The sequence below is a fragment of the Suricata suricatta genome, chromosome 12, assembly GCF_006229205.1.
Source record: "Suricata suricatta isolate VVHF042 chromosome 12, meerkat_22Aug2017_6uvM2_HiC, whole genome shotgun sequence".
NCBI lineage: Eukaryota > Metazoa > Chordata > Mammalia > Carnivora > Herpestidae > Suricata > Suricata suricatta.
Window position 1 is genome coordinate 106,097,253 of NC_043711.1, and position 13,483 is coordinate 106,110,735.

The following is a 13,483-nucleotide window of genomic DNA, read 5'->3' on the forward strand; positions in this document are numbered from 1 at the left end:
ATGCTCAGGCCTGACCTGGTATGCAGGGACTGATATTTGTCAAGTATATCAGCAGACCAGTGGGTTGGGCTATAAGCAGCCCAGGGGCCTGGCAGGGAACCTTGGATCCGCTTGTGGGATCTGCGCATGTAAGGGAGACTCTGGCCCTGTCCTGTCTTAGGGTTGGACACTCCTTGGCTCTGAGTCTGGCCTCTCCTTCCTGTCCACCAGCCCACCTCCAAATCTGGCAGGGGACTCAGGCTAGGCCTGTGGTCAGGAGACAAAGAGCTGCCCTGGCTGAGGCCCTGGGCTGCTGAGGGGCTTCAGTGTGGGCTGGGGGATGGGCTGATGACTTCTTGGACAACATCCTCTCCTTCTTTCATACCCCCCCACCCCTAGACCCTGTTTTCAATCAGTTCAATTAGTACAACTTTAAAGTAATTAGAGAGAATTAGCAGCCAGGCTGCTGCATGTACTCCTGGCCCCACCTGCCCCATCCCTCTTCGTCCTTAGCCCGGAAGCTGCCTGGTTCTCCTAGAGAACCAGCACCAGCCTGACAGGGCCTCACCTTCTCTAGGGGGTCTGCAGTGAGGGGTGGGGGGTGGGCAGCCCAGGGGAGATAACCCAGGGACACTGTTCCTGAGACTAGAATGAAGTGGGGCAAATAGTGGGGTCAAGGAAATGAAAATCCATGGGCTTGCTCTCAGGAGACCCAGAGAACACCGGTTAGAAGCTCAAGCCCTGAGCCAGAGTGCTGGGTGCAAATTCAAAGCCCTGCCTGGAGCCAGCCCCTCCTCTCTGCACCTCCCTTTCCTCCCCCACTCTCTCTACCGTTTTCTCTTCTTCCTCCTTTCTCCCCACCCTTCCTCCCCCTCATTGACCTCCTTGGCCTCTCTCCTAGGGTGGTGGTGGTGGGGAGGAAGACGAAATCCTTGCCCTCAGGGTGTTGAGGGCACTGAGGGTTTGTGGCTTTTCTGCTCACACAGCTGCTGCCACTTCTGTGGTCTCAGAGGAGGAAAGGAGTCTGCAGTTTTCTGGAAAGGAGTCCAGCTTTGCCTCCCCTCTATGTCCTCCAGGGCCCCCCCAGCCTGGTACCCCTTGCACGGATTGGTCAGGTAGCGAGTTGTGCCTTGGAAGGAAGGAAGCCTCTATCTGGGGCTCTAGCCTCTGCACTCCGGAATACCAAGGTGAGTGAGTGTCCAGCCCTGTGCCCCTGCATGTGGCAAGTGCCTTCCGAGTTTGCTCCAGAACTGCATGGAGGAGGTGGCCCCTCTGTGCTGCAGAACCCTGGTTGGAGGCCTGGGCCCTTCTTCCAGAAGGATGGATGGAGGGGGAGCAGGGCAGGTGCAGGCCTGACTTTGCAGACAGAACCCTTTGTATTGGGACCCACCTACCCCTCCCCAAGCCTTCCGGCCCTGCCCCTCCCCACTCCCCCAGCATATCAAAGGAAGCCTGTTCTCTGAGCCTCCTCTGGAAGACCCCTCCCACCAGCACAGCCTCCCAGAGATGTATGTGGGTCTCAGCAGTGCCCTTCTTTCCTCTACCCATCCACACTGATCTGAAACTCTGAGCAGGCCCTGAGCTGAGTGCTGGGTAAGGCAGGCCCACATTGTCTCTCATCCTCTCCCCGAGGAGCTGGATGCTGGGCAATTGATGATACAATTACCGTGAAATTCCATCTGATAAGGCTGCTGGGAGGAGGGCCAGGGGCCAGGAGAGCTCTGAGGACACTCGGACCCAATCTGGAAGCTTCCCAGGGAGGGCTTAGCATGAGGACCTGGGGAAGGAGGTGGGTGTGGTAAATCCTAGGAGGTGGGAGGGAGCAAACCTGAATGTGGCTGAGTTCAGGGGAGAGAGGCCTGAGGTCTGGAGGGGCAGGGAACAGGATTGGATGGTGGCCACCGTCAGGGAGGTACATGGAGCTGCCCTGTGTGGTGGTGATGGGGCGGGCCCCATCTGTTCTCCAGCCTGGGAAAGGGCCTGCCTGACGCAGCATCTTCATAGCCTCACATGCTCTCAGAGGGCCAAACTAGGCAGGCCCACACAACTCCCTGCGGAGCACTGAAATGGTCTGGGGAGGGCTTTGGGGTGCGGGTGGGGTTGCCCCTTGATGGGAGGAGGTGAAGGGAACCAGCCTGCCTCTGCTTGTTCAGCTGACACCTGAGTCCAGTCACCACTGTCTTGTTCTGGCTGTCCATGGCCACACCTGCTGGTGGCCTTCACTGGACCCTGTTACCCTTGGCCCCAGCACATTCGAGTATCCGTGCCCCCTGTCCCCTCAGCTACCACTGAGCAGGTGAATATGCGTGAATATACCCCCAAGAAAGGGACGCTGAGGCATACTAGGCGGTGGGCTCTAGGCTTGCAGATCTCACAATCTAGTAAAATTCCATTAGAAATGGTGAGACCACCCAGAGAGCTGTTGTGAACCATGAACTCATGTCACCCTCAGTTCAAAACAGAAAATTTTGGATGCCCCCCCTACCTGAAAGGGCATCATCTCAAATCCAGGGTAACTCTTTAAGTTAGAGACATTTTGCATCATCAAAGTCTCTTTTCTGACCGTGTGTCCTCGTTCTTGGGATTGCAGGCCTCCCGCCCCCACACCACTAAGGGCTTTTGCACAGACACAGGAGGAAACCAGAGGAGGGTGGAGGGGTCTCAGGTGATGCTTAATGGCCAGGACTTTCTCTTCCTGGTGCTCACTGTTCCCATTACAAGTTTTTACTTCTTTTACTTTTACAAGCATCATGGCCCCACATTGCAGGATGAATGTGGAAAACTGCCTAAGGGGAGCAGGGAGATAAAGGCACTTGGGTGTCTTCTGCAGGAGGAGGCAGACAGCTTGTGGTTGGGATCTGTGGACCCACTGCAGGCTCAGGTTTGAAGGAGGGTCCCCTGAGGCACTGACAGGTACTCACCCCAGACCAGGTGCCTGGCTCACAAGGCTCCCTGCCCAATGGGAGCAACTACAAATGGGGCACAGTGAGGGGGTGGGGTGGAAGGACCCTCGGGGTGTGTGGTGCAGGGCAAGCCTCTGGAGGAAGCACGCTTGAGCTGAGACCCTGAGATGAAGCCTCCTCTTTCGATGACCGGCAGTTGGAGAATGTCTTTGCTGTGGCCAGCACAAAGAAAGCCCTGTGGGAGTGGGAGCCCCAAGGGGCCTTGATCTGGAGGATGCACACTGCTGACTTCAAGGAAGGCCTCCGAGTCTGAGGAGAGGGGTGTAAGGCAACTTGAGGGCTCTGGGTTGAGAGGGAAGTAGACCACAGTGAGGATGGGCAGGGAGGGCTGGACCTTGGCTGTGTCCAGAGCTCGCCCAACTAGATGGTAGCTGCTGGGGGGGGGTCAGTCCCTGTAGGGCCCTCTGGTGGATGAGGGGTTGGGCCTGTAGCTCTGATGCTTTTTCCAGCCCCAGTCCCCTTTGTAGGGGCAGGAATGGTGTGTACACCAGATGGATTTGTTGACATGCATGTGTACACACAGCTGCACACCTATATGTGCACACACAGAGGCACATATGTACAAACATGTGAGTGTGCACGTGTACACATGTGCAGATATACATAACACACAAATATGGACACACAGACCCATGCAACAGGCAGTCATGCACCCAAGTGCACACACAAGCATACATACATGTGCATGTAAACTTGTCCAAGATGTGCACACACAGACACATAACCACAGATGTGCTCATAGTACACACACATACGTGCACATGTACTTTGAACACACACACAGCAGCCCTGCTTCTGCTGCCAGCTGTGCCTTCTCCCATCTGTGGGTTCTCACTTTGAGACAGCAGAGCTCAGGGATGTGAGTGTACTCTCCGGAGGCCTGGGTTTGAATGCCGACTCTCTTCTCTAAGTCTTAAGTTTTCCTGTCTGTGGACTGAGGACACCGGCGTTTCATTCCCAGGTTGCTGGAGGGATTCAGTGTGCTAGCATGGCCAAGGGGCTGGTGGTGGGCCATCACTGATGTTAAGTACTCTTGTAAGATCAGTGCCACCCTGGTGTCTGTGCTCTGGCACCCGGGGTGGGGTGGGTAGGCTCCTGAAGAAGAGGAAGGGCTCTGTTGTAGGTGTGGTTGGGGTTCATGGAATGGCAGGGGTCACTTCTCTGCAGTGGGTTGGCAGTACTGGGTTCATCCTTACCTGGAGTGTGACACCTACGGCCCCGTCCTATGCGGTGCTCCTTGAAGCCAGACCCTTGTTGGGCCAACCTGATAAAGACCCTACACATTCTGAGAGACTTTTGGAGAACTTCTGGTCACAAGGCCAAGTGAATGGCAGAGTGGGGTCAGGACGTCCCAGTGAACTGAGAACTTTTACCTCTGAATCCTGGTTCAAGGACAAAATCTACTGACCCTGGAGATCTGGCTGGGGTTGGGGGCTCCCCCACTCTTAGATGGGCTCTGGGAGCCTACCCACAAAGCCCCTGAGACAACTGATTCACTACAGTGGATGCCCTGTCATCTTGCCCCTACAGGGTAGCCAGCATGATGCTATCATGGTGTCAGGGCAGCAATCAGTTCTAGAGGGGCATGCCCCCTCCCACAGCTGACCTGGCAGCTGGTGTTCCCCCCCAAGCCTCCTGGGTCCAGTAGCCCCATGCAGAGCAGTAAGGCGGCTGTCCACACCCTGGCCTGGCCTGGCGTGGCTGCTTTGTGACCCAGAGGCTCACAGTAGGTGGGACTTACTGATGTGGGGAGCTTGGGGGGAAGGGGTTACCCAGTGCTCCTGTTTCTGATCACAGGAAAATGGTTTCAGCTTTTTCTGCCACTCGGGGCATGAACTAGCCTGCTGAGATGTGGGTGACCCTGAGCATTTGTCTGCAGACTTCTGGGAAGTTGGGAACAGGTTGTAAAGGGGCCACTTGGTTTGGGGCTACAGAGCTTCTAGTTTTGTGTTATGGCTTCTTCATCCCTTTTCTCGGCTCTGCGAAGGGCATAGATCCAGATGACCCGCAGTGAGTCGCAAGCAGGTGAGCTCTGTACCTCTCTTATTCTTGTCCTTGCAGTCATTCATTCAGGAAACACAAAGTGCCCTAATGGAGAGGACGGGTGAGCACTGCTCTAAGTGTCAGGGTGCTGTGTGGAGCGTGGGCATGCTCTTCCCTAGGGGTGCTGGAGGAAGGGTGGGGCCTGCTTTGTTGTGGGAGGAGGGAGTGCCTCGGAGAATGGTCAGGCTGAGACATACATCCAAGGTCGCTGGAACTGGGGCAAGTGTGAAAGGAGTGGGGGAGAGGCCTAAGAAGCTGGCTGTGGGGAGGGGAAAAGGATTCTCATGCAGAGGGAGAGTCCCAGTGCCATGGCTGGAGTGAGAGGTGAGGGTCTCTGCGGGCAGCCACGGGAGGGCCTGAGCAGGACATGATGCGCCCCGCCCTGGGAGGAGAGCGGGTGAGCTGCTCAGTGTTTGAGCGAGAGTACTCTGAGTTTCCAGGAGCACTAACTGTGCTCTTGTGGAGCTCACATCTCAGTGCGTGAGAGACAGCCATACACATAAACCATCCAGGTTTATTCCATGGTTAGGTGTGGTATGTGTAGGGGCCGTAGGGTTGGGGCATCCGAGGCAACTTGGCTTGGCCAGAACTGGCCTTGCTGGACAGTTGGAGCACAGGAAGTGCAGGAAGGAGGCTGGTGTGGTTCCTGGGGTGGGCAGGACCCACAGGTGACTGAGCCTGGGCTGAGGACAGGTCCAGAGCTGGCTTTGGCATTGAGCCGAGAAGAGGACATGGCAGCCTCTCCTTTGGAGGAGGTGCGGCTCTGAGATCGGCCGCTGTGCTGCCCAGTCCTGGTCTCTCTGTCCACAGGATGCTGGCAGGCTGCCAGGGGCTTCCAACCTATCGTCCATCCAGGATGAAGTTGGAGATGGAGGCCGCAGTCCAGTTGTCTCAGCTGCTTCAAACTGAGCCTGACCACAGGGCTCTGCATGGTGTCAGGATTCTGTGTGTCTGTCTGCGTCTCCCCCGTCCCCATGCCCTGTGTACACAGCATGCACACAACAGTCTGTCCCATGCTCTTGTGCGGTCTGCTTCATGTGATGTTTGTGGAACATCACTGAGTTTTCAAGCTTCCAAGTCTATCCTAGTTCATGGAGGTTGGGGTGCCCTTCCATGCCTCCATTGTGGCCCAACTCTGCAGACCCCAAAGAAGCCCTTTAACTTTTCTGAGTCCATAAAACAGGTAGAATCACTTACTGGAAGTGCAGGGATGATTCACTGCAATAACTATGTAAGTGGTGCCTTCTAGGGGCTCACCGAATGGTCACTTCTCTTCCTCCTGCCACTGTCATGATCTTCATTATTGTTCTATGCAAACTCAAGCCTGCAGTGTCTCCAAGGAGATTCTGCAGCTGTGTGAATGGACAGGCCATAGCTTCAAGTTCACACAATGACTGACATGCAGGGTCCACTGCAGGGCCGTACTCCAAGTGTCCTGTTCCTCAGGCACAGGGCTCCCAGGCTCAGGGTGGGGCTCATAGCCCCTCCTCCCATGATTCTGCCTGTCCCTTCCAGGGTGGGGGCTTATAGCCACCCCAAGCACATGGACATCACCACAAGGTCATCGGGTTCCCTTGAGGCTGCCCTCCTCTCCAGCACTCTGCTCCTGTCTGGTCTGCTCAACCCTCCCTCCCTTGTACCCCTGCGGGATTAGCATACAGGTGCCCCTGTCTGGTGCAGCTGAAGGGGTGGGGGTGGGGCTCAGTAGCCCATGCTGGGAGGACCGCAGCAAGTGAGCACAGGTGGTGGGACAATGGCCGCTAGCAAAGTGGGTTTTATCCCCCTGCTGCCTCCTCAGAGCCTCCCTCCTGGGCCAGTTGGGGGAGGCAGGCTCTTGTGTTTGGGGCCTCGGGGGAGCCCTTGTTCTGCCATTAGCTCCCCCTGGCACCTTGTCCTGCTTTAGTGATGGTCTGAGCTCAATTCCTTGTCTATAATTGGGTTGATGGGGGGTATGGGGAACGGCCTGCAAAGGATGTATGAGGAGCACCCTGTGGCCCAGATATGAGCTTTCACAAAGGCCTCCCATGAAGACTTTTGGGGCTCCCTCCAAATGGGGTGATGCTCAGCCAGACAGGATAGCGGGGGCTCAGAAGGCCCATCAACAGCCCTTGATGTCACTGTGTGTCTGAAGTTGTTTTTTTTTTTTAATTAGTCTAGCAATTGTCTAGTGAATGGTACAAATGTAAAAAGGGTTGAATTTTAAAATGTAAATGTTGGACCCACATCCCAATTTTTGTGATATTGCTTTGGCATTCCTGGCCTTCTATCACCCTGGGAACCTCATAGATCAGAAGTGTGTCACTCTCCTGGTCTCATCAGGTCCTGGTCACCACCTTGGTGAAGGTCATGGAAGCTTCCAGTTTCACAGTACCCTCTGTCGAGCCAGCTCTGGGCTTTCTCTCAGTAGCCTCTTCCACATCTCCTTCCCCCAGGCCTATACTCTTGGAGACAGGGTGGCCGTGTTCTGTGGGTCTGTCCCTCTTTCCTTCCAGGCTCAGTTATTCTGGCATTTGGGTTAGGGTCAGTGTTGTTCTTCCAGTCTCTGGTTGCACATGGGGTTGCCTTGACTGGATGTATTCAGGTGTGTGTGTGTGTGTGTGTGTGTGTGTGTGTATGTGTGTGTGTGGTGGAGGTCAAGTAGGTAGGGGGACACAGGGTTCTGGGCTTCAGGGGCATTGTAGATTATTTTCCTCATGACCTCAATGAGGCATGTTCCCTGTGTCCAACCCTGGTTGTGGCCTTTCCCACATGTCCTGATCTCCACTAGCAAACCTGAGGCATCTATCTTCTATCCCCTATTCAAAAACCCATTCCCCACCCATCCATCCATCCATTCGTCCATCCATCCATTGATCCTTCACCCACCTGTCCACCCACCCATCCATCTACCCATCCACCCACCCATTTGTCTGTCCACCTATCACCCATCCCTCCACCCACACGCCCATCTATCCATCTACCCATCTACTCACCCACATGCACATCCATCCACTCATCCTTCCATCTATCCATATCCATCCATCCACCATCCTCCATTCACCCATCCATGTATCCACCCACCCTCCCATCCATCCAGGTACTCAATGGATGAAAGGGTTGGGGTGCGGAGGGGTCAGGGCTATTGATGGGCTCATTGTAACCTTATCCAGGAGGTTCAGGGCTCTGGTATGTGTGGTGGGGTGAGAGGGCTGCACGGGTTTGGAAGGTTTCAAGCTGCTCTTGCCTGTGAAGGCTAGGATATCTAGAGATCGATTTGGATTGGGGTCCAGGGAAAGGTGAAGCTTTAGGGCCATGGGCAGAGCTGCTAGGTCTGGCCTGGTTCATGTGGGCAGTCTTGGGATGACCATGCACAAAGCCCTGAGGCCTCTCTTCTCTGTGGTTATGCTTGTGGATGTATCCTTCAGGTATCTGCCCCTTCAGCCATTTTTCCTGCTCCCCCCTGCCCTTCTGACTTTGCTTATGTTTCCCTCAGATGCCTCCTGCTCACTCCAGAACTTGGGACTAGCAGCTGAGCCTCATCATCCTTCCCACCTCCATTCTGTCTTTCAGCCTATGGTGGGACCCTTCCTCACCCAGAGGCTTTCAATAAGAACCCTTTCCCAGTGAGCTCCCACTTGAGGAAGGTACCACTGAAGCCTTTTTTTTTTTTTTTTGGTGGTACAGAAGCCCCAATCCATCTGGGCCACATCTACAAGTCAAGAATAACAATGTTGGCCTTGCAGGGGGTCCATGCATGCAGGTTCATGATACCTAGCATAGGTAGGATGTCTCTTGTTCTTCCTCCTCAGGAAGGCTTGACCTGCAGATCAGGTGAGCAGTATGTCCTATCTAGCTCCAGTGATGGGGTTAGTGTATTTGTTGGGATGACAAGATAGTGTGCACCAGGACTGTCCCCCACTACTAGCTCTACTGAGAGCCCCAGCTGCCTTTCCCCTCTTCTGGGCTCTGGGGCCCTGGCTGGGATGGGAAGCCCTGGTCACCTCCAGACCTCATCCCAGGGCACTGTATGAGACTGGGGACTGACAGTTCTGTCCCTTTGCTCACCCAGGAAGCTGTTCCTGTCATACCCAGAGTGTGGTGTTGGTCCCAGGCTCTTGGTCTCCAATGCTGGGTGTAGGTGGAACCACTGCAGGGTCAGCATGTCCTGAGGTCCAGCATGGGCATCTCAGGACTGAGTCTTGGGAGGGAGTATGTCTCCTGAAGTGACTAGGCTGTTTTTCTCAGACCTCAGCCTGTGGCCAGCCACTCCTCACTGGCTCCAAAATCCGTTCCTGCTTCTGTCGGGGTTGGACATTCAGGCAAGGGTGTTTCTCTCCCAGGGCTCTGCTGCTCTCTCCATGAACCCTTCTTGACATTGTGGGCTGTGCTCTCGTGGCCGATAATAAACAGACACCACCGACCCAGCCTGCCATGGCAACCGCCCGCAGCCTCCCTCTCTGTCCAGGCTCTGGGCAGCTTTATCTCTAAGGCCATCTGTTCTGAGAGCAGAATTCTAGAGCCATTTAAACAGAGCCTGGATCAGGGCAAGGAGTGGAGCCCTCCACCCTCCCACGTGTGTGCACATGTGAGAACACATGTGCTTGTGCACACACTCAACACAAGCACACACAGTCACAGTACACACATGCATGTGAATGCACAGGCAGATGAAGCATGAGCCCTTCATCTCATGAGTGCAAGGACAGGATCCGGGGAGGCTTCTACCCAGCGCTCACTTGCTCCTAGGCCCTGGTGGCCTCTTTCATAGCTCCTCCTTCTCCTTTTCTCTACTCTCCTCATCTCTCTGTTCGTCTGTGTGTCCAAGCCCATCTGATTTCTGCCTCACTTCTCTGCCTTTGTCTCTCCTTCATCCCCACAGTGATCTCCTATTCAGCTTGTCAATACCCATCTCTGTGTCTCATCTCTTTGACCTGGTCTCCAGGCCCTTGCCTCCAGGGCTGTCCTCTGTCTCTCTCCCACCAGCCCAGCTGATCTCTTCCTCTTGTCTTCTCTGTCCTCAGGAGGCTTCTGGTCCTGAGTGTGCCCAGAAGAGTCAGGCAGGGCCAGCTGTTTGCCTTACTTCTCAGGTCTGGACACTTCTGCTCTCTGTTTCCTCCCCTGCTCTGCCCCAGGATGGCCAGAGGTGGGGGACTACCAGACACGGCTCTCAGCTTCCTGGGCTCCCCACACCCTGGGGTAGTCTGCCCGTAGCTTCTTCTATGACCCTTCACTGTCTGGGAAGGCAGTGCTCAACCTCTCTGGGACCACTCTAGTTCTTCCTGAGGTCTGACCTGAGTGCTTGTGCTGTGGCTGTGCAGTGACCTTCCCTTCTGGGGATTTGGCATTTGGCTAAATCTGCTGAGAGTTGCCCATAGACAAGCAGGCAGGGGAACCAAAGGGGTAGACCTGGGGGGCTATTGGGTGAGGCTCTACTAAATCACCACTGGAAACTTGTGCAAACCTGAACTTCCAGTGGTCATGATCTGAAATGCCTTCCAGGGTGCCTGGCTGGCTCAGTTGACGGAGTACATGACTCTCGATCCCAGGGTCATGAGTTCAAGCCTCACATTGGGCGTGGGGCCTACTTAAAAACAACAACAACAACAAAAAATGAAATGCTTTCCCAACTGGGGCATCTTGTGGTCCTGGAGCCCATGACAGGCCCAACAGGGCAGATCCTACTCCAGTTGTTCTTTAGTCATATAATGCTGAACACTGGGGCCTGTTTAAGTCTCAACTAGGAGTATGCCTCTGGCTGGGCTTTCTTTGGCTCCAGATGACTACACTCAGTGCTGTCCTGGCTTCTGGTCAAAGTGAGGAGGTACCATGGCTGCACAGAACTCCTGGGAGAGCCTGGGATGATTGCTGTTTGGACAACTAGGGAAGCATCATACAGACAGAGCTCTCCCAGGGGGCCTATAGGTCACATAGGCTCTTGTTTTGGTCTCTGAGCACATTTTGAGCTGGGGTCAGGTGGGGTGGGTGGGGGATGGTGGGTGGGGGATGGAGGAGCCTTGAGGACCACTCTCTGTTGCCCCTCAGGCCTTCAGAGAATACATTATTTGTCTCACCTGACTCTGAAGTTGTTCAAGTGGTTTTGCCATGTGATGGACTATGAAGCTGTTTGGCTTTAGTAAAGGAAATAGTGCCAGTGTTCCCAGATTCCTCCCATTGTGACTTTAAATAACCTGTCCTAATTAGCTACATCTAAAGGATGCATTTCCCCAAAGTTAGGGAGTCCTAATCAGGTGGTGTCTGTGGTGCCAGGAAGGAGCCTTTCAGACTTCCAGGGAAGGGGTCTCCAAGGTTGCGAGGCCAAGGGGTGTGAGGGGATGACCACTAGCCAACATGTATGGGACCCATTTGAGAACCTGCAGGGAAGAGACTCTGGCTTTGCCGGTGAGTAAAGTGAGTCACAGAAAGGTTTGATAACTCACCTGAGGTCACTTCTCTGCAAGCACATCGTCACTGGAGATGAGAGACAGTGACCAACCTGGAGGGGACTGCCCACTCTGCCCCAGCAGCATCTGTTAGCCTCCCCACACCTTCACCAGGCTCCCCCAGAACCACCTCTAACCAGATGACTCATCTTTCATTTCCAGACTGGTCTTGGCTCTGAGCCTCAGACTGGAGGCCTCATCTTGGGGACAAATGGAGCTGCCAATTCCCACAAACCTGCTCCCCCTGCCACAGCTTCCCTTCTCCGTAAGTAAGCTTTGCCCCACCCAATGTCTCAGGCTATAGCCTGGAGTTCTACCTCACATCCAGACCCTCAGCAGCCTGATCTAGGGTACTCTTGCCCTTGGGCCACCTGCCTGTCCATTTCCTGCCAGTTGACCTCACTGGAGGCTTTACTGCAGGTGTGGAGACATTCAACCAGTCACAGGGCTGTGAGGGGGTAGGGGATATGCCAGATCTGCCTCCCCCTGCCTCCAGGGCAGTAAAGGTTGATCTATTCCTCCAGCTTGCAAGGCAGCCTCAGAGTGCCAGCACCCCTGCTGGTTTGAGCCTATGGTTTTCACCACCAACAGGCTTTATTTAAGGGTGAGTCTGTGAGGACAGAGACTGGGACTTCCTTTTCTCAACCCCATCACCTGAGAGGCCGGCTTTGAGACCTTCTTCTCTAGAGGAAAGCTCTGGAAGAAATGAGACTTCATCTACCCTCTCACCTTGCAGGGGTCTGTGCCTGGGGCCCTTCCTGGCTGGAGAGCCCCACCCAATCCTATCTTCAGGCCTACCCTAGAGCCACTGAATGTAGGACTCCTGTTATGGGCCTCAGCCTCCACATACTGCACCCACGCCTCCACTTGTGGGGGGTAGACACCTGCACACAAGCAGGCCAGTACCCAGAGTGGAGGATGGTATGGGAGCCTCCTAAGGAGGTGACATCTGAGTTGCCACAGGGATAAGTGGCATCAGGGAAATCTAGCAGAGGGGATGGCCATGCATGAAGTTGGGAGTGTCCAGCCAGGACCGATCATTAGGCCAGAGGGCACTGGTGGGCAGTGAAGGGTCAAGGATATGGAATGAGGCAGGAGGAGTCATCCCAGAAAGGCCTCCTCCATTCTCCGCTCCCAGCCTCCACCCCCACCCCCACCATCCCCACTCCTGGTCTGGGGAGCTGCTGGAGGTCCAAAACCAAGTTGTTCCTCCCCTTGTCCCTGCAAGTCCCACACCTCCTAACCTTCCATATCTGAGGGAGTCGGTTCCTGGCCCTCCCACGTACCATCCTTCATCCCTCCCCATAAGCCTTTCCACATGGGTGGTAGGTAGTCCATAGTTCAGGGGCCTGTCCCCTTGGCTGCCGCTGTGTTTGGGGGGAGGCTAGGACCCCCAGACCTGATCCCATCCCACCCTATCCAGCCTGATCTTCCACCAGGTTTCTGGCCTGATTCAGGTCTGGGGTACAGAAAAGAGAAAGGAAAAGTAGGAGGAGGAAGGGGGAGGGGGGAAGGAGTGGAGAAAGAGTGTGGGGAGGGGGAAATTGGGAAGAGTCCCTCCCTTCCCTCATTTGTTTGTTTCCCAGAGTGAGGAGGCTGTGTCTTTGCTTTCCCCCACCTGCAGGCGGGGCTCATTGTCTGGGGTCTCCAGCCCATTGTGTGGGGAAGGGAGCCTCATTGGCAGGGCATTAATTTGTGATTATCTGCTCCCTGGCCCTGATTGGCTGCATGAGAAGGAGACTCCCCAGGGCCCTGGGACACAGAAGTTTGTGTTGCAACTTTTTCCAGCGTGATGTGACCGTGTGCCCAAGCTTCGGAGTGGAGTTGTGCCTGTCCAGCCAGGATGATGCTCTGTGGGACCTTCCTGGGTGCGTACCTTTCCCCAGCCCTGTGCACCGCTCCCTGGGCCCATTTACACATTTCTGCCTGGCTGCCAGAGGGACTAATTAGTTGTGTGTCCATCAGCACTCTGTGCTCTTTTCTGTGCTCTATCAGCTGAGGAGGTGATAGACATATGCTCCCTCCTAATCAAGGCCAGCATCCTTGGCCTGATGCCTCCCTTTTCAGCTGATTGTGTGG

General features: G+C 55.0%; 1 protein-coding gene across 1 annotated transcript in view; it reads left to right on the forward strand.

Annotated features, from left to right (window-relative positions):
• MYT1 (myelin transcription factor 1) overlaps positions 1–13,483 on the forward strand; it is a 107,957-nt gene that overhangs the window by 26,183 nt on the left and 68,291 nt on the right. Inside the window, exons 7-9 of the mRNA XM_029917349.1 lie at positions 1,056–1,166; positions 11,567–11,669; positions 13,193–13,272. Of these exons, the coding sequence (XP_029773209.1) occupies positions 13,248–13,272 (25 nt within the window). The 5' untranslated portion in view covers positions 1,056–1,166; positions 11,567–11,669; positions 13,193–13,247. The remainder of the gene's footprint in view (positions 1–1,055; positions 1,167–11,566; positions 11,670–13,192; positions 13,273–13,483) is intronic.